This window comes from Anopheles bellator, chromosome 2 (genome assembly GCF_943735745.2).
Source record: "Anopheles bellator chromosome 2, idAnoBellAS_SP24_06.2, whole genome shotgun sequence".
NCBI classification, from domain to species: Eukaryota; Metazoa; Arthropoda; class Insecta; order Diptera; family Culicidae; genus Anopheles; species Anopheles bellator.
Genome location: NC_071286.1, coordinates 9,432,720 through 9,451,007, shown reverse-complemented (window position 1 = coordinate 9,451,007; position 18,288 = coordinate 9,432,720). Strand labels below are relative to the sequence as shown.

General features: G+C 47.6%; 6 protein-coding genes across 9 annotated transcripts; 4 read left to right on the top strand and 2 right to left on the bottom strand.

Moving 5' to 3' along the window:
• The first annotated feature begins 28 nt into the window (after positions 1-28).
• On the top strand, positions 29-6,037 carry LOC131209421 (sodium-independent sulfate anion transporter). Of its 2 annotated transcripts, XM_058202490.1 has the most exons (6): positions 29-135; positions 3,605-3,813; positions 3,887-4,315; positions 4,388-5,324; positions 5,388-5,582; positions 5,850-6,037. In XM_058202490.1, exons 2-6 carry the CDS (start codon positions 3,652-3,654, stop codon positions 5,855-5,857), a joined length of 1,731 nt encoding a protein of 576 aa, XP_058058473.1. In that variant the 5' UTR covers positions 29-135; positions 3,605-3,651; the 3' UTR covers positions 5,858-6,037. The 2 variants fall into 2 exon arrangements, with proteins under 2 accessions (XP_058058473.1, XP_058058472.1); XM_058202489.1 differs by having other exon boundaries at positions 5,388-6,037.
• Positions 6,038-6,323: 286 nt separating this feature from the next.
• On the top strand, positions 6,324-9,805 carry LOC131209422 (solute carrier family 25 member 3-like). Of its 3 annotated transcripts, none has more exons than XM_058202492.1 (4): positions 6,324-6,397; positions 7,320-7,773; positions 8,531-8,871; positions 8,931-9,805. In XM_058202492.1, the coding sequence occupies exons 2-4, from the start codon at positions 7,396-7,398 to the stop codon at positions 9,274-9,276; spliced, it is 1,065 nt and encodes a 354-aa protein (XP_058058475.1). In that variant the 5' UTR covers positions 6,324-6,397; positions 7,320-7,395; the 3' UTR covers positions 9,277-9,805. The 3 variants fall into 3 exon arrangements, with proteins under 3 accessions (XP_058058475.1, XP_058058476.1, XP_058058474.1); XM_058202493.1 differs by having other exon boundaries at positions 6,383-6,402; XM_058202491.1 differs by lacking the exon at positions 6,324-6,397 and adding an exon at positions 6,461-6,482.
• A 494-nt stretch (positions 9,806-10,299) lies between these two features.
• Positions 10,300-13,354, top strand: LOC131209424 (solute carrier family 25 member 3-like). The gene is made up of 4 exons (XM_058202494.1): positions 10,300-10,448; positions 11,582-11,993; positions 12,164-12,504; positions 12,595-13,354. The coding sequence occupies exons 2-4, from the start codon at positions 11,634-11,636 to the stop codon at positions 12,938-12,940; spliced, it is 1,047 nt and encodes a 348-aa protein (XP_058058477.1). The 5' UTR covers positions 10,300-10,448; positions 11,582-11,633; the 3' UTR covers positions 12,941-13,354.
• On the bottom strand, positions 12,601-14,445 carry LOC131209425 (uncharacterized). Its single transcript, XM_058202495.1, has 4 exons — positions 14,238-14,445; positions 13,787-14,184; positions 13,569-13,722; positions 12,601-13,496 (listed from the first exon to the last, which is right to left on the bottom strand). The coding sequence occupies exons 1-4, from the start codon at positions 14,374-14,376 to the stop codon at positions 13,387-13,389; spliced, it is 801 nt and encodes a 266-aa protein (XP_058058478.1). The 5' UTR covers positions 14,377-14,445; the 3' UTR covers positions 12,601-13,386.
• Positions 14,446-14,583: 138 nt separating this feature from the next.
• On the bottom strand, positions 14,584-16,434 carry LOC131211640 (sorbitol dehydrogenase-like). Its single transcript, XM_058205206.1, has 4 exons — positions 16,320-16,434; positions 15,777-15,955; positions 14,904-15,714; positions 14,584-14,838 (listed from the first exon to the last, which is right to left on the bottom strand). The coding sequence occupies exons 2-4, from the start codon at positions 15,868-15,870 to the stop codon at positions 14,661-14,663; spliced, it is 1,083 nt and encodes a 360-aa protein (XP_058061189.1). The 5' UTR covers positions 15,871-15,955; positions 16,320-16,434; the 3' UTR covers positions 14,584-14,660.
• A 567-nt stretch (positions 16,435-17,001) lies between these two features.
• On the top strand, positions 17,002-18,280 carry LOC131209813 (sorbitol dehydrogenase-like). The gene is made up of 2 exons (XM_058202956.1): positions 17,002-17,141; positions 17,209-18,280. Exons 1-2 carry the CDS (start codon positions 17,079-17,081, stop codon positions 18,235-18,237), a joined length of 1,092 nt encoding a protein of 363 aa, XP_058058939.1. The 5' UTR covers positions 17,002-17,078; the 3' UTR covers positions 18,238-18,280.
• The last annotated feature ends 8 nt before the right edge of the window (positions 18,281-18,288 follow it).

Sequence of the window (18,288 nt, the reverse complement as noted above, 5' to 3'; positions counted from 1 at the left end):
ATAAAATGCTACTGGTTTCTAGTTTCGGCACAAAAACTCGGCCCGGTTGAATGTGAAACGTAAACGTAAATTAAACGATGCATTTTCGCGTTAGTTATTGAAGGTGAAGCAATATGAATCGTTCGTAACTTAGAGGTGAGACCCTAAAGAAAGATTTTCTCAAGTGATCAATAGTAGCGATCAATCGATCTGATTTGTTGATTGAAATTCAACTATTGTTTACTTGATGCGAAAAGCAAACGGTGTGTTGCGTGTGCGCGATCCGATCATTCAAATGCCATTTTAAAAACCGTCTATTGACTCACCAAATCTTCAAATGTAATTGTGTTCAGATGCTTTCCTGATGCAGTTGTGGATCGTCAATAAAAATAGGTCAAATAGGTCAATTATTAACTCCAACAAAAGCTTGATTCTTTTGTTGGCAGTAGTAATATGACTGAACCACTCAATTCAAGCCTGATAACAGCACGCAGAGAGAAATATTCTGGATTCACCTAGTGACCCGGAGTAGTGCAAAACTGAAATGTTTGCCAATTTGTGCTAATTGTATTTTCGTGATGGCCACCCCACCACTAGAAAGCGTTGATCGTATGGAGCGCATTCTATTTACACAAGCAACATCGATGTCGAAGGCATTCAAAACTGATAAAGCCTCAGCCCTAGAGCCCAGCAAATGCATTTTCATGCGAGTTACGCAATGGCGTGGCCTAAAACTATTGCTTCTCCAGATAGAATCCGGCACCATTGAAAGCGCACATTAACCCTAGCTGTGACTGATCATCCGGTCATTGGTGTCCATTCATGAGGTGGATACTATAATAAGACCGGTTTTTTCCTGTAGCTTCTTGTCAGCGGAGTTTCTTGTCACGTCGGATTAAAAGGGTTGAATGCAAACACAGCTGGTTCCTTTCGCGCCACTTCGTCGATCGCGTTGCAGGCGGTGATCAGTTGTTTGCCACGAATCCTCGCGAGTTCAGTATCTTTCCGGCGGCGATAGCGAACGGTTCAAACGATTTCGTGTGTGGTGAATGTGTAAACTGTTTCATGTAAGCAGCTGCGGTTCATGATCAGCGCCGCATGGTAGTCCAATTATCCCTTTGGTGTCCTTCCTGGGATCTGAGGCCTGACTTCCGTCGTTCACAGACTTAACAATTGTAAAACAATTTCAATAATACAGCCCAGAGGCGTAACGAGACGAGCGCCGGGCGAGAATAGAGTAGAATTACTTCGTTGTAACACCAGCCTTCAACGGCAGCTTTCCACAACTTTTGTTTGTGGAAATTAGCAAAAGTGAAAACGAACAGTGCAGTTTGTCATATCAGGCGTACAAATAGAAAACCGCCGTTTTTTCTCATGATTTGAGGCTTTATTGTAAAAAACTCCTTACAAACTCATTCTTCAAAGTAATTGCCATTGTTAGCCACAACTTTTTCCCACAATTTGGGCAGCTTTTGAATTCCTCGTCGGAAAAATTGTTCATTTTTCGACGCGATCCATGCATCGATCCAATTTTTGGTGTCCTCGACAGAACGGAAGCGCTGCTCGGTCAGGTCATGCGTCATCGATCGGAATAAATAGTAGTCTGACGGGGCGATGTCTGGAGAGTAGAGCGGGTGGGGTAGTATGTGCCATTTCAATGTTTCCAGGTATGTTTTCACGACTTTGGAAACATGTGGTCGAGCGTTGTCGTGAAGAAGGATAACTTTGTCGTGTCTTTTTGAATATTGTGGACGTTTTTCCTTCAACGCTCGACTCAGCCGCATTAGTTGTGTACGATACAGGACTCCTCTAATGGTTTCGCCTGGTTGCAATAGTTCGTAATAGACAACGCCGAGCTGGTCCCACCAAATACAGAGCATCAGCTTCGAGCCATGAATGTTCGGTTTAGCTGCAGATGTTGATGCATGGCCGGGAACCCCCACGATTTTTTACGCTTTGGGTTGTCATAGTGTATCCACTTTTCATCCCCGGTCACGATGCGATGTAAAAAACCTTTTCTTTTTTGCCGTTCAAGGAGTTGCTCGCAAATGAAAAGACGCCGTTTGACGTCCATCGGCTTCAACTCGTGCGGCACCCATTATTCTAGTTTCTGGATCATTCCTAGGGCTTTTAGCCGATGCGATATTGTTTGTCGTGTCACACCCAATAAGTCTGCAAGTTCCTGTTGAGTTCGACAAGCATCTTCTTCCAGCAAAGTTTTCAATTCGGCATCTTCGAACTTTTTCACCGGTCTGGGACGCTCCTTGTCTTGCACGTCATAATCGCCATTTTTAAACTTGCAAAACCACTCCCGACACGTTCTTACACTAATGCAGGCTTCACCATAAACTTCTACTATCATTCGATGCGCTTCAGCTGCATTTTTTTTAGCATGAAACGCAAAAAGCAACACTTCCCGCAAATGGCACTTGTTCGGCTCAAATTTCGCCATTTTCGCACATGAATATGACAAAGCAGAGTGAAAATAAACAAACGAGATTTTGTGGAGTTGTAGACAGATGCCTCAACTGTCATTGCCAGGGTTTTGCATATTTTTATCGTTTAATTTGCAGCTGCTAGCGCCGCTATGGGAAAACGGCGGTTTTCTATTTGTACGCCTGATACCATGCTGCTAACACCGGACAAAAGCAACAATTCTAGCCACTTTTTCTGATCCTTGCTTCGCATCATTCAAATTTGAAACAGCATCTTACCGGGCTGGTGGTATTACAAAATCCATTTGAAGTGACCGTCCATGTCAACCGGCGCCATTACTCGGCACCATTACCCGGCATTCCGGTAGTAAGCGTCATAAGTGTTCAGTTATGTTGATTTTCTCTGCGCCCTGGGATCATTAGCCGGTTGAGCCGGTTTTCACTTTTTATGAAAACAACAACATAGGCACAAAAACTGATCGATCATTGGGGCATGGTCTGTACCGAATGTGCCACATTTCTTCATTGGCGTTACACGACGGAGAGTATGGATCCTGCTGTAGTGATTCGCTTCGCTTCCAGATTTATCCAACAAAACCTCGCTGGAAGTAAAATAACAGTGAAGATATGCTGCACGTGTTCCTTTTTATCCAATGTATTAAGTTGCTTGGCACGAGGCTGTTCTTGTTTGTCCAAGTAAGATTAAAAACAATAAAACAATTCCAAACACATGAGAATCTCCGTTAGATCGCGAGTGCTACTGTTATTAAGCAAACAGTCATAGTGATGATAAGGATGCATTATTTCTTGGTTATCTCACAGGATTGTAGTACTTCTACTTCCACTGCTACGCAACATGCAAGGAGTTAAAAATAGCATGACTATCCTGGAATTGATGGGCCGAAGTACAAAGTTGCTATTCATATGTTCCGTTGGCATCAGCTCAAGGCAGTGTCGGGACGAGTGATCGTTAATACTTCTTTTGCCTTATGGTCTAAGAAAACATTGAACCTCACTGTTTCGACAGACGGTTACAGATGCTACATCATTGCAGCTGTTTTAATATACGAAATATAAAAAATATCATAAGAAACTAGTTCACACGAAGGTTTGGGGTACCATTTCACTCACTCAAAGCAAACCGATTGTAACCGGATTGTTCTCACAGTAGTTCCTTGTTTCAGTTTCAGGGGTCGAAACTTGTCACCGGAAGTTAGCACAAACATCGGGCAACGGTATGGGTCTATCGAGCATGGAACGTATAATACCGGGCAGCCGATGGCTTCGTGGCTATACGGTGCAGTTTGCAGTGGCCGATCTAATCGCCGGCATTACGGTCGGTTTGACGGTTCTTCCGCAAGGATTAGCATACGCCACCTTGGCTGGTTTACCTCCCCAGGTTCGTTGGATCAAATTCTGGGAGCAAACTCAGCCAACCTAACCAGTCCAATTATTTTTTTTTTTCGTTGTAGTATGGGCTGTACTCGGCGTTTATCGGAGGCTTCGTATACGCGATGATAGGAAGTTGCCGCGAAGTTACGATTGGCCCGACCGCTCTTCTTTCGCTGATGACTAGTCGTCATACGAGTCTCGGCACTGGTCCCGTACCGGAGTTTGCAATCCTTCTATGTTTCCTATCTGGAGTTGTGGAGCTACTAATGGCTGTCCTGCGACTGGGAGCGTTGGTAGATCTGATTTCGCTTCCCGTTACGGTCGGCTTTACCTCAGCAACGGCACTGATTATCGTTGCCTCACAATTGAAAGCGTTACTCGGCATTGGTGGTAAATCGAAATCAGATTTTGTAAGTACCTTGCGGTACGTTATCGATAAAATTAGCGACATACGTTTGGCCGACACCATTCTGGGCATCGGTTCGATTGTGGTACTGTTGGCTTTAAGGGTAAGATGGCGGATACATATTTCGCCACTGAGGGAAATTGAAAGATGATTTCATGGGAATCTTTTATTTCAGAAATTAAAGGACATCAAAACACCATCTGATGCGACGAGAGGACGAAAAATTGTTGGCCTTGCGTGCTGGTTGATTGCTACTTCTCGCAATGCTCTAATCGTGGTAGCAACAAGCTGCTTAGCGTATTACTTCGAGCAGGGTGGCGAAAACCCATTCATTCTCACCGGCACCGTAAAGTCCGGCTTACCAGCCTTCCGGTTACCATCATTTCGTATAAAATTCCCTACGTCTGGAGGCCCGCTGGAGTACGGGTACAGCAACGTGCTCGCGGAACTAGGATCTTCGATCATACTTGTGCCAATCATTGCCGTGCTCGGAAACGTAGCGATTTCAAAGGCATTTGGTGGAAGCGGCATTAGTCCAACGCGCGAACTTGTGTCCCTGTCGTTGAGTAACATATTCGGATCTTTCTTTGGTTCTATGCCAGTTACGGGTTCGTTCTCGCGCAGCGCCGTTAATCATGCAAGCGGCGTAAAGACCCCCCTTGGTGGTATTTACACCGGGGCACTCGTGCTTCTGGCACTCGGCGTACTCACATCGTACTTTCAGTACATACCGAAAGCCGCCCTGAGTGCGGTCATCATATCGGCGGTCATATTTATGGTTGAATACGAAGTGGTACAGCCGCTGTGGCGTTGCAGTAAGCGTGAGTTGATACCGGGAGCGATCACATTTCTGCTGAGCCTTGCCCTTGGAGTCGAGATAGGTCTTTTAGTGGGGGTTCTGGCGGATTTGGCGTTTGTCGTGTATCGAACAGCTCGTCCGGTAGTGTCCGTTAATGTTGAGAATACGGCGTTCGGCACGCAGTATATTTCAATCCGTCCGACTCAACCTTTCATCTACTTCCCCGCCGTGGAATGGGTGCGAAATGTTACGTCCAAAGCGATCAAACAACACGGAAACATTCCCGTCGTGTTCGATTGCCGCTTGGTAAATGGTGAGTCGTTTATAGGAGTTTGGTAGCTGTTATATTCACTCATTTTATTCCGTTGTTCCACAGACTTCGATTACACTGCCGCCACGGGGTTGCAAATGCTGCGCAAAGAGTTGGAAAAGAAACAGATACCGCTCATCGTGTACGGTTCGTCGAGTGAGGTGCACAAACTTTTGCAGGAAACGCTGAAGAGCAGTCTGTTAGAGGTGGCGAATGATGAAGAACTGCAGAAAGTGTTGCACGATCTATCCACCGAGGAAGGTAAGCATGAGTTGCGTGAAGTTGGGATACCGCTCCTTCCGGTCGAACGCCAATCCGCACCTGTAGCCACGGTCGATGAATCATGAGCCCTTCCTGTAATGTGTGCCTTCAGTTATCGTTTGTACTGCCCTTAAGTATTAACCCATCTTTATCCTTACACCATAAGCAAAGCACCATTTAGCATGATAAGCACATAATAATTTGTTTCTACCGGTAGAATGTGTTTCGTTCCTTTCTGTACATCTTTCCTCATGTCGATCATTCCAGGTGTCTGATCGAAAGGAGCGCATTGCTAGCCGCACTCCGGTGCGTTGCGCGCAGTAGAAAATTGTGCCTCGAATATACAGATCTCTATTGGCTACTGATTATTGAATTTATCGTTGAACTACACCATTTATTACCATTACCAGTACTAATACTGAAACAACCATTACGAGCTGTTTTCCTGCGAAATAAAGAACGCAAATTTATGTAAAGCTCTTCTTTTTTTAAATCGAAGGTTGTTATTAATTCTAATAGGAACTAGATCGTTGTGGCGATGGAACGCTATACATTAAATTTCAATCCGAATCGGAATCGTTGAGCATCCCTAGCGCAGCTATGGTGGGTTCGTTTTGTGCTTTTCTCCAGCGCGAGGTGAGTTTCTTTTTCAACCCTCCGAAAAAGCCGCATTCCGAAGCGCCACGCACACACTCTCTCCTCGGTGTGTTCGCAGTGAGACTGTGTGCGTTTGTCCGGCCGGCATCCGAACGATTCAGCCATTCGCCATTCCAGTTCACCGCAGTTCTTTCGAATCCGCAGCAGAAAGTGCAGAGGTAACGTGAGTTCGCCGCTTGTGGTCGGGCTAAGTGCTTAAGGGAGAGACTAGGCTATGAATTGAGTAGCCTCGAATTCCTTTTGGTGTGTCTCGTGTTTTGTACCTAAATTGCAACAATCCATTCCCCGAATTTCGGGTAGTTTGTGAGGTGCAGATGTCTGGAAAGTTCGGACGCAGCGCCGTCTACGCACGCGTTTCCACGTGACACCGCAGCAGCTTAAAGTCGATCTGGTCAGAGTGCTACAAATGGCACCACGATGGATCGATGTGTCCTTCTTCCGGCAGTCCATTAACGCGGTTGAATGTGCAAATTATGGTTAATTTTGCTGTGTGAAATCTATCGTCCCGAATGTCAGTAAACGGGGCTGCTGCGAAGAGTCACTACCCCTTTCATTTTTTTTTTGTCAAAGCCTGTGGAGTTTACAGTCATGACTGGAGTACTCAAGAGCTTTTGCCCTGCCCATTATGTAAGCTTATTAATGTGACCATGCCACCCCTAGCTCGGTGGAAGATCCTTGGTGATTCTCTCTTGGGTTAGTGTCTCGATGGAACATTGGGAAAAAACACAGCAGCTCATTCGCTCCTAATTTAATTAAGAGTAAAAGCTTCAATGAAGCAGAACAAAATCCGATGGACTCATTACAGACGTTTAGTGCAGAAAGGATGTCCGTTGTCCTGTTTTACATAACCGGAAAGGTGCAGTGTGGCGCATGACACCGAACACTTTCGTCATTCTATCTTATCACCAACGGGACGTGGCTTAGTGCCAAGCGCCCGGTGATGAAACACACTGCTCGAAATACCTCTGGCCAACGGTGTAGAGTCCCCCCCTGAACTTTATTGATTAAACAGTATGTAATCGTTTTGTTTTTGGCCAAAAAGTTTTAACCCTTGTTTCGATTTGTTCATTCATCCTCAAGGAGACACTAGAGCGGAACAAGGATCGTCTGTTCCTCCCTTTCAACACCAGATCGCCAGAAAATCCTCTTTAAAAAAATGTTCACCGCTCTTCTGGATGCCGCCCGGAACTCACCCTTCCGCTCCCCGTTTACTCGCGTGCAGTGCGACGATGGCAGCGCACCGGTGGCCACAGACAAGGCCATAGTTCCGGCCCGCTCCATCCAGGCTGCCGCTAGCCACGAGGTGGAGTTTGGTTCGAACGAATTCTTTGGACTGTGCGCCCTCGGGGGTATCCTGTCATGCGGTCTGACGCATACTGCCGTCGTGCCGCTCGATCTGGTCAAGTGCCGGCTCCAGGTCGATCAGGCCAAGTACAAGAATCTGTTCCACGGATTCAAGCTAACCGTCGCGGAGGAAGGTGCTCGCGGATTGGCCAAAGGATGGGCCCCAACGTTCTTCGGCTACTCGGCACAGGTAAGTTGCAGTGCCTTATCATTTCTTATCTACTTATCATTTTACCGTGGTCGACGCTAGGTGGGGCGGACCTTGAAATCGGCCAGGCTGTTTGAAGGTTTACCCATATCCACTATTTCCTATGCGCAAAGTCATGTGATATTGTGCAATCTGCTTCTATTTTCCTTGAAGGGAGTGAGTTCTTGCGCCGTGGGTCGAGGATGGCATTAAGAGGAGTCTCACGACGGAGAACGAAGCTATGGTCTAGGTGGCGAATCGTTTCACACGATTTGCTGGCGTAATTGAAGTGGCCTTGAATCGATGCCACATGCACTAGATAGGTAGGCTTACATAACGCTACGGGCTGCGTAGACCCCGTAGTGTGAAGTGTAAGCTTGTTGAATGGAAACGATCAGTACCTAGTCGCAGCATGTATGCGAAGTGATCATATGATTGACATGATTAAGAAACGTGAAGGTATTTGTTTTTCACTTTTGTTTTGTCCATCTTTGAGAGATCATTCGCATCAGCAATTTAAAACGCGCTTTTACGTTGAAGGATGGATATATTTTCAAGTTACAATATATAACTATGTTTTAGTTTGAATTATTTTTAAATATTTTTTAGTTCTTGTACATTTACTATTATTATTCTAAAACTCTCAATCGCCTCCAACTGCAAGTATTTAGTATGTTTACTATTTGATGGTTTATTCCTTCATGGTGATTCTCAATAGCCTTTTATGCCGCTTACTAACATCCGTTGCGTCTTGTTGTAGGGCGCCTTCAAGTTCGGACTTTACGAAGTATTCAAAATCCAGTACGCAAACATGATTGGCGAGGAGAATGCGTATCTGTACCGCACGTGGGTGTATCTGGGTGCTTCCGCTTCCGCCGAGTTCTTTGCTGACATTGCACTGGCCCCGCTGGAGGCGGCCAAGGTGAAGATCCAAACGATGCCCGGTTACGCCAACACGATGCGTCAGGCGATGCCGAAAATGATGGGCGAGGAGGGCGTTATGGCGTTCTACAAGGGTCTGGTTCCGCTCTGGTGTCGCCAGATTCCGTACACCATGATGAAGTTCGCCTGCTTCGAGCGTACCGTTGAGCTGCTGTACAAGTACGTACATTCGCGAAAATATCCGTCGCTCCTCCTAATGTCCTTTTTTCCTATGCCAGGCATGTTGTACCGAAGCCGCGTGATCAGTGCTCAAAGGGCGAGCAGCTGGTGGTCACCTTTGCTGCCGGTTATATTGCCGGTGTGTTCTGTGCCGTGGTGTCGCATCCGGCCGATGTGGTTGTGTCGAAGCTGAACCAGGCCAAGGGATCTTCTGCGATCGATGTGGCCAAGAAACTCGGCTTCATGGGCATGTGGAATGGTTTGATGCCGCGTATCATCATGATCGGTACCTTGACCGCTCTGCAGTGGTTCATCTACGATGGTGTCAAGGTTGCCCTATCCATTCCCCGACCTCCGCCACCAGAGATGCCGGAATCGCTGAAAAAGAAGCTGAACGTGGAGTAAATGTTCATCACCAGCCGTTGTCCAGTGGTGTATTCTTGTGTTTTTAGTGCCCTAACAGATATGTGGTCGAGAAGTGGTCGTCGACAGATGTGGTGTAGATTTGAGTGATGAAAGTGCAAGAGTGTACTGCGATCGTTTGTGGTGACTGACCGGATAGCTTGAGGGAATGATATTGATGATGAATGCAAAGGACGAACCGGGCAGTGGAAAGATCAGCGGAGATGTGAAAGGGTGATGTTATTAGTAGCGAATAAGTTTTTACAGCTGAACGGCAAAGGTTCCGATAATCGATCAATGAATAGAAAAAAAAACGAAAGCAGAGGCAAGCGAAAGTCAATTGTCTGACCACGCAGCGCGTTCCTAGTAAACAGTATCGCGCGCAACAAAAGTACGCGTCAGGACGCGTGCGCATATCGCGGTCGTTTTTGTCGTTGGCATTCGGCCCGTTGTGGGCCGCTCCGCTGATTCTTTGTGTGGTTCCGATACGCGAATAAAATCGAAAACGTGTGAATTTCTGACGCCAAGTAAACATCTCACATGCTTTCATTTTTCGGTGTGTGAGTAGCTGCGAGTTTGAGAAAATCCAAATGTTTCTTCAAAGATTTTCATTGACCCCGGTGGTGAATCTGGTAATCTGTTCGCCTCATCATCCAGTTATGACGTCATATCGTTTGAAATGTCAATTTTCGCGCTCGAACCGCCACAACCTAGCAAACTGTGTTACCCCGAGAGAGAGAGAATGTGGTCACTGTCGTATCATTCATCTCAAGTAGGTCTGTGCCGTGATAGGGCCATACTTCGAAAGGGTTGATTCTAGCCCAGTCCTTTTCCCGGCACTAAAACATCTCTCGGATAGTCTCTTCTAGTGCGCTCTCGCACTTCTCAAAAGATTTTTCTTCGCATCGGAAAATGTATCGCAAATGGTCCGCTCGTGTTCTGATACGGAAATTCTCACAGCACGACACGCACACACAAGTGTGCATTCTCTCTTTCTCTCTCCAACAATGAATGGTGCTCGGCAAACGGATGCACAGAGGGTGCAGTAACAGCGGGGTGTGAAAAGGGACGAACCGGGCGTAGTAGCACTGTAACCTACTAAACCGCGGATCAGAGCGACCTCAGCGCGGACAGATCTCGCATCGCAAGCAGGCGACGACGACGAAAAAAGGAAGGTAAAGTGTTAGGCAACAGCTGTACACCGCCGCACTGAAAAGCGATCGAAGTTGCCATTGGAGGTGGAAATGTGAAGAAAAGGACGTTTGGCGCTAGTTTTGCAAATTGAAAAGTCTACTACTGCTGATAATACGTGTCAAACAGAATAGTTGTGCAAATAGTGCATTTTTTATTCGTGTCCCACGATTCCCACTGTCCAGCTCGCAGGACGAAGTGCCATCAACAATACCTGAAGCGGAGCAGAACCCACCAGAACGTAAGGTGGAAAGGAAGAGTCTGTTTTTTGCCGCTTTATGTTATGTAACAAGTGAATGGGTTGCCAGATGAGCGAAGGAAAAACAACGATAGCACAGACGTTTGTGAAAATCGTTTTTGGGAAAACGTGCTAATAAGCTTTCTATTTGAAGCCTGGAATGGAAATTAAGGCCCGCTGACGAAAGGAGCGAAAGTGGGATATAAAAATCCTTCACGAAACGTCAGAACACTGGCTGGCGTCACACATCGCATGCCTATCGTGTGTCCTTGCACATTCGATCGTGGCGATGGAGATAAATTTAGCTGCCGCTTGTCTACAGTGAGCTCTTTTGTACTTGAACTTGATAAGAAACAATCGAGTACCGATCGTATGTTGCTGTCGAAAGCCAGAATTCTTTCGATTTTTTGTCTGCTCATCCTTATCCCACGAAAACGGCAGACAGCAGCGAGAGCGAAAGTGTTTCGGTTGACTCTTTAGGTCTGTCCTGAAACCGGTCCAAATTGAAGCATGTGTCGATACAATCGTAGTCATTCACCCGTGCGCTGTTGCTGGTGGTGACTCTTGTTGGCATTAGTGCCATGTCGGTTACGACAATCGGTTACAGTTTCAACTATTTTTACGAACCACCGAAAGCAAAAAGAACCAATCCACAGCCAAGGGAAAAGCAGGTCATTATGCAACATTGAACCTTCGGGGGTGCCACGAGCACGAGCAAAATTGAAAAGGAAGTGGTTTTGTTGCATCTCAACCGACGTTTCCTACGACCTCGGACTTCCTGCGGAATCTTTTTCATCAGCGATGACGTTTAGCGAAGGGTTTTGTTTGTGGGGTTATATAATTTCATTGGCGGTGATCTAATGTTTTCTCTTGGAACAGGACCACAGGAATCACTTCTGTTGCAACCGCAGTCCGATAGCCCGGCACGAAAATGTTCTCCTCACTGTTGGATGCTGCCCGCAACTCACCCTTCAAGAGCCCGTTCACCAAGGCACAGTGCGATGGGGCTGTCGGTGGTCCAGTGCGTGGCCGGTCGATTGCGGCCGCTGCCTCGGAAGAGGTGGAGTTCGGTTCGACCAAATTCTTCCTGCTGTGCGGTGTCGGCGGTATCATTTCGTGCGGTTCGACCCACACCTTCGTCGTGCCGCTTGATCTGGTCAAGTGTCGGCTGCAGGTCGATCAGGCCAAGTACAAGAACGTGTTCCACGGCTTCAAGGTCACACTCGCCGAGGATGGTTCCCGTGGTCTGGTGAAGGGATGGGCGCCAACCTTCTTCGGTTACTCGGCACAGGTAAGAGGCTGAGCGCAGGGGATTTACTTCGGCGAGTTCCAGCGCCGGAAAGTCACGACAAGATCGCATGCATCTTGTTGCGATGACATTCTGCACTGCATCCTCTTATCAGCACAATTGTTGTGGGATTTAAAGCTCACGTGGTTCACACATTCACATCTCGTTTGCAGGGTGCCTTCAAGTTCGGTCTGTATGAGGTGTTCAAGGTACAGTACGCCAACATGCTGGGCGAGGAGAACGCGTATCTGTACCGCACCTGGCTGTACCTGGCTGCGTCAGCCTCGGCAGAGTTCTTCGCCGATATGGCGCTGTCGCCGTTCGAGGCGGCCAAGGTGAAGATTCAAACTACTCCTGGCTACGCGAACACGTTGCGTGAAGCCATGCCGAAAATGATGGGCGAGGAGGGGGTTATGGCCTTCTACAAGGGTCTGGTGCCGCTCTGGTGTCGCCAGATTCCGTACACCATGATGAAGTTCGCCTGCTTCGAGAAGACGGTGGAGCTGCTCTATGCGTAAGCTTCGGAAGCCATCTCGCGGTCTCAAAGTTAATGGGCATTGATTTCTCTCGTTGTTTCTTTTCAATATCCTCTTCCCGTCCACAGCTATGTGGTTCCGAAACCACGCGACCAGTGCTCAAAGGGCGAGCAGTTGTTGGTCACGTTCGCCGCCGGTTACATTGCAGGTGTGTTCTGCGCTATTGTCTCGCATCCGGCCGATGTGGTTGTGTCGAAGCTGAACCAGGCCAAGGGATCTTCTGCTATCGATGTGGCCAAGCAGCTTGGTTTCATGGGCATGTGGAATGGTCTGATGCCCCGTATCATCATGATCGGTACCTTGACCGCTCTGCAGTGGTTCATCTACGACGGTGTGAAGGTTGCTCTGAACATCCCGCGTCCACCCCCGCCAGAGATGCCGGAATCGCTGAAAAAGAAGCTGGGAGTTCAATAAACTTATGTGACCTCCTTTACTCCTTTTTCTTCGCTTCTTGTCCACTCCCAACAATTCTTGTCCCATCGCAGCTTCATTTGTAACTCTGCCCTCTTCTGTTGTGCCGAGGACGGGTGAACCGTACCAAATTGTAATCCCCCCCACAAACATACACCTTAGAAGTGCATCTAATGCGATTAATGTTAAGAGAGACTACAAAGTGAACAAAGACGCGCACGAGACCATCGTACCGCACATCGTGAGGAACATTCTATCTCCACTGACGGAGGGTGGAGGCGTTATTTCCAGTATTTGTCGGTCCAGTCGGTGCCATCGATCGCACTACAACGGAAAGAGGCAGTGAGTGTGCACAAACGGGCAATTCAGACCACAAAAAGGCGTTAAATAAATCGAACACTAGGCGTTAAACGAGTACAGAGCTTTGTGGTCCGTCTGTCAATTTGCTTTTAGTACTTTTTAGTTTTATTTTGTTTCATCCTGTTTTGTGTTTTGGTGACGATGTTCCGCAGCTTATTGTTGTAATCGTTGATGGTGGAGTAGTCATTTTTCCAGATATCTGAAATAGAAATACGGAACAAAGTTTAGATAATGAAGCCGTGAAACGGTTTGATGTGAACGTTGTCCTCACCGTAGAGTAGCTGGTTGAATATGTAAAACGACAGCATTGACTCCTTCACTAAACTGTAGCCGAGCTCGACGATAAGCGAATCGGTGAGAAAATCTTTCAGCACCAGTTCCAGGTTGCGGTTATGCTTCAAGACGGTGGAGCTGATGAAGTTAACCTGTCAATATTTACGCAAGCGATAACAATGGGAATACATCTGGAATCTCGTGAGGGACACTTACAAACGATATAAAAGAGTCCTGATCGGATGTGATAGATTCCTCCAACTCTTTGAGATCCTCGATACGATTGATAGGAAATTCGACCAGTTTCAGCTCCTCTTGCTCGACATATTCACCGACCAGCTCGGTGTCGGACTCGAGCTCAATCTTTAGCTCCAACCCTTCCTCCAATGAGCTCCCGATGGGAACGCCGCTGGACGACGGCAGATTAGCGACGGTCGCTCCATTCGTTTGCTTGCTCGTTTGATCGAGAGCTTCTGCCTGTTGATTTAGCTGAACAATATTTTCCAGTTTCTTTTCGATTTCATCCAAACGGACAATGATCGATTTCAGGGTGGCCGGATCGAACGTGGTGCTGTGCGGATCGGCAAATGTTTTGGCGATTTTCTGTATCACGGCTGAAGTGGAATCGATTTTTGAGAAACCATCGCAACTCTTGAGGCAAACTTACAAATATCGTCCTCGTCCTCTTCAATGTCCACTTCGTCGATGCTAGCGTTGGTGCGGAACTTTTTCACCTCTATTCGAATGTCGTCCGAAATGTTAAAGCTCCGAATAGTGGTAGAGATGTTGGATTGTACCACGTTCATGTTTCTTCCTTCGCTTAAAACCTCGCAAGCTTCGAGTCGAACGATGCGCTGAAAATTCCAAACATTGCATTTGACCGTTTTGACAACATGCATGACAACAACATGACATGACGACGTGCCTAATGATTGTGGCAATTATTTGAACTGCATTTTGTTACCAAATTTCGCACTGCTGTGCCTCAGTCCTTTGCTTCAACTACCGGCATAAAAAGTATGGTTACTGTTTATTAAAAAAAGAACTATAACTATGGGTTGGCCATTTAAACCCATTTTTCCAATCTGTTTTATTTTGGATTGTTCTTGTCCTTTGGCTGCACGTGAATCATCACTTTAATCGCTCCGCCAAGCCCATGTCGCGCAGTCTTAAAAGCTTCAGCAGTTTCTTCGATGTTGAAGTGATGTGTAATGAGACGTTTCACATTAATTTTACCGCTTGCTACCAGGCTCAGAGCAGCAGGATAACTGAAATCAAGCAAGGCGCGTTAGCATCAACATGTTACGGGGCTAAGTACCTTCGCAATACTTACTCGTTACAGTAACGGAATACCCCACGAACATCTACCTCTCGAACTAGGGCAGTAACCAGTGGCACATTGACTTCTGCTGCTCCCATTCCCACGATGACACTGCATCCTCCCGGTTTGGTAGCCAAAAACGAGAGCCTAACCGTAGCTGCCACACCACTGCAGTCGATGGTTTTATCTGGGGCACAACCCATTCGTTCGTGGATCAGTTTAACCAGCTCCGGCTCGGAAATGTCCTTCGGAATGAGCAACGTTTCATCGGCACCTAGCTCTTTGGCCACATCGAGCCGATTCTGAAGCAAATCGGTAATGAGCACTTTGTCTGCTCCCATCGTTTTGGCCACGATCAAGGTAACCAGTCCGATTGGTCCAGCACCGAGCACCAGCACGTGCGAGCCAAGTCCAACTCCGGCCCTGCGACACGCGTGCACTCCGACCGACAGCGGTTCCAGCAGTGCTCCTTCCTCCATGGTGACGTGATCAGGCAGCTTATAGCAAAAATCTGCCGGATGTGCATAGTACCGAGTGAGATTGCCATCGCACGGGGGTGTGGCACAGAAGATCATATCCGGACACAGATTGTAGTCACCGGCCTTGCAGTACTCGCACACGCGACACCCATAGCCAGGCTCGATCGCTACACGATCGCCCACTTTCAGCGACTTAACATTGGCTCCCACTTTCGCTACGATGCCTGCTGCCTCGTGACCGCAAATCATCGGTTTCTTCACGATAAAGTCTCCAATTCGGCCCGCCACCAGGTAGTGCACATCGGAACCACAGATACCGACGCAATCCATTTCCAGCAGCACCTCTGGGATAAGATACGAATCTGCTATTCGGATACCAAAGAAAGGGATGGTTTCGTTTACATACCATCGTCTTTTGGTACAGGAACAGGTCGTTGTTCAAGGCGCAGATCTTCGACGCCATACAGGACAGCGGTGAGGTTATCCTTCGTGCCTGCCATCGTTCGTAATCACCAGGAGACCGTCGTCGTATTTCAGCTCTGAACGCAAACTGGCGATCGGGCATGGAGCAGTGCCTTCCTTTATCTGTATCAGCCAATGTTGTTAATTATTATTTTATTGCATTCTGCTGCCACGGTTCATGTGTGCGTACAACCGCCTGATAACCGGCCAATAAACGTACCGCCAGTGTCCGTATTGGCGTTGTGTCGGAGTGGCAACGTAATGAATTGATGGTCAATTTGCGAAGCATTTCCTATGTAGGACGTTAAGGACACTAGTAGCGAAACTCAAGAATTGTCGCAAGCTTCTCCTATTGCAATGGAATTTTTAATTTCGCATACTTGAAGGCATGCTAGTTTGCGGTTTAAGGCATAGAGAAATGAAAGATGAATCAAGCAATTATAACGCCATGCGGCACACTCTAGGAAGATAAACACAATTAACTTACATTGCAATCAAACACCTCCTGGTTCGAAACTGGTTGTTAAGCGGTGTTTACTTTAAAACATTCACAGCCTTCTGTAGGGTTAAAACGATACAGATGTTTTGGTTCCATCTAATTTGCTTTTCGTGGTTTTGTTGTTTTGATTGTAGCTAACTTTGACATACCGTTTCATACTTTCCGAAGGATGCGTGCCTGATGATTGTGTTCATCCTAACAACGGATACGATCTCCCGATTATTCAAATCAAGGATTTTTATTTTTAGAAGAACGGACCGGGACGTATTTATGAATCAAGGCTCTTAGATATCAAATTATAGTAACTTTACCAGAGCGATCAGTCTGTGGTGAATGAGGCTTAACTGCATAAATGTTGATTGTACAAAATAGTTCAGTTAACTGCAAGCAATATTTCTACTGGGAGTGACACGATTCATCTCCCAGAGGTAATGATCTGAATGATTAAAACCTTACGATCGTTAGAGGAATGCTCTCGCCCTCGCCCGGATTGCTATGGGAGGGCAAGAATCAACTGATTAGCAATTCACGTGACTTGATGTCCCCCGGGCACATTGCTGCTTCGTTTGTTGCACACATATTAACTGATTATTGACGATTGATCATGGCGCGCGATCTCGCTTAATGCAGCACTGCTTCACAGTTTTCTGGGAACGTTTGTGCGATACATAAACGCTGGCTGCTGGATGCTCCAACGGCATTCTCGGATTTGAAGCGATCGGGTGATCCAACAATCAGCGTGCAGTGATGGCGCAAAACAAGCTAACAAATCTGGCCGCCGTGGTGCACGGTGTCGATGATTTTCGGGTGGTGAGTCTGCATTTTGGCCAATCGTTGAAATCGACTGAACTGATCGGATGCATTCAACTTCAACTAGGAACAAATACCGATGCCGAAGCCGCAGGACCATGAGGTCCTGCTTCAGATGGACTGCGTGGGGATCTGCGGGTCGGATGTGCACTACGTATCGCACGGTGGATTCGGAGACTACAAACTGAAAGAGCCGCTCGTTTTGGGCCACGAAGGCTCCGGTGTGGTTGTGGGGGTTGGCAGCGCTGTGACCAAGCTGATGGTGGGGGACCGTGTAGCGATTGAGCCGGCAATCGGCTGTGGTCGATGCCGGCAGTGTAAGGCCGGTCGGTACAACCTCTGCCCGGATGGGATCTACTGTGCAACAACGGCCCAGGGAAATCTGTGCAACTACTACGCCCATGCGGCCGACTGCTGCTTCAAACTGCCATCGAACGTAACGATGGAGGAGGGTGCCCTGTTGGAACCGCTGGCCGTTGCGGTGCACTGCTGTCGCCGCGCTGGAGTACGGCTCGGTAACACGGTGCTAGTTCTTGGAGCGGGGCCGATCGGGCTCGTCACGCTGATGGTAGCGAAGGCAATGGGTGCGGCCAGGACATGTGTGATTGATCTGATGGAGAGTAAGCTGGAGGTGGCCAAAACCCTTGGTGCCGACGCCACTTTGGCTGTCAGTGGTCACGAGAGTGAAGAGGACATTGTGAAAAGAATCCACCTCCTGCTCGGTGGCGCTCCAGACATTAGTATAGAGTGTACGGGGGCGGAAGCATGCGTTCGGCTCGGTATAGCGTCAACGGTAGCCGGCGGAGTCCTTATGCTGGTCGGTATCGGAACGATCGATCAACGGATTCCCATTACGACGGCCCTAGTGCACGAGATCGACATTCGGACCGCGTTTCGGTACGCAAACTGCTATCCGGCAGCACTGGCCTTGGTCGCTAATGGGACCATCGATGCCCGGAAGCTAATCACTCATCACTACGATTTGCGCGAGTCTGTGGCAGCGTTCGAAACATCCCGGTACGGCCTGGATGACGCCATTAAGGTTATGATCCACTGTCAGCCGAGGAACAAAAACAATCCACAGCGGAAGTTCTAGGTGCACCCATATGCTGGTGGTGGCTGTAAATAAATGGGATTTATTGTAGTT

Bases quoted from the DNA above. Each gene is read 5' to 3' on its own strand.
- LOC131209421 (XM_058202489.1), top strand. From the start codon at position 3,652: ATGGGTCTATCGAGCATGGAACGTATAATACCGGGCAGCCGATGGCTT. The intron at 4,316-4,387 runs GTAAGATGGCGG...CTTTTATTTCAG, and splicing joins TGGTACTGTTGGCTTTAAGG to AAATTAAAGGACATCAAAAC. The intron at 5,325-5,387 runs GTGAGTCGTTTA...GTTGTTCCACAG, and splicing joins CGATTGCCGCTTGGTAAATG to ACTTCGATTACACTGCCGCC.
- LOC131209422 (XM_058202492.1), top strand. From the start codon at position 7,396: ATGTTCACCGCTCTTCTGGATGCCGCCCGGAACTCACCCTTCCGCTCC. The intron at 7,774-8,530 runs GTAAGTTGCAGT...GTCTTGTTGTAG, and splicing joins TCTTCGGCTACTCGGCACAG to GGCGCCTTCAAGTTCGGACT. The intron at 8,872-8,930 runs GTACGTACATTC...TTCCTATGCCAG, and splicing joins ACCGTTGAGCTGCTGTACAA to GCATGTTGTACCGAAGCCGC.
- LOC131209424 (XM_058202494.1), top strand. From the start codon at position 11,634: ATGTTCTCCTCACTGTTGGATGCTGCCCGCAACTCACCCTTCAAGAGC. The intron at 11,994-12,163 runs GTAAGAGGCTGA...TCTCGTTTGCAG, and splicing joins TCTTCGGTTACTCGGCACAG to GGTGCCTTCAAGTTCGGTCT. The intron at 12,505-12,594 runs GTAAGCTTCGGA...TCCCGTCCACAG, and splicing joins ACGGTGGAGCTGCTCTATGC to CTATGTGGTTCCGAAACCAC.
- LOC131209425 (XM_058202495.1), bottom strand. From the start codon at position 14,376: ATGAACGTGGTACAATCCAACATCTCTACCACTATTCGGAGCTTTAAC. The intron at 14,185-14,237 runs GTAAGTTTGCCT...ATTCCACTTCAG, and splicing joins AGAGGACGAGGACGATATTT to CCGTGATACAGAAAATCGCC. The intron at 13,723-13,786 runs GTAAGTGTCCCT...AAATATTGACAG, and splicing joins AGGACTCTTTTATATCGTTT to GTTAACTTCATCAGCTCCAC.
- LOC131211640 (XM_058205206.1), bottom strand. From the start codon at position 15,870: ATGGCAGGCACGAAGGATAACCTCACCGCTGTCCTGTATGGCGTCGAA. The intron at 15,715-15,776 runs GTATGTAAACGA...ATCTTATCCCAG, and splicing joins TCCTGTACCAAAAGACGATG to AGGTGCTGCTGGAAATGGAT. The intron at 14,839-14,903 runs GTAAGTATTGCG...GCTTGATTTCAG, and splicing joins GTATTCCGTTACTGTAACGA to TTATCCTGCTGCTCTGAGCC.
- LOC131209813 (XM_058202956.1), top strand. From the start codon at position 17,079: ATGGCGCAAAACAAGCTAACAAATCTGGCCGCCGTGGTGCACGGTGTC. The intron at 17,142-17,208 runs GTGAGTCTGCAT...AACTTCAACTAG, and splicing joins GTGTCGATGATTTTCGGGTG to GAACAAATACCGATGCCGAA.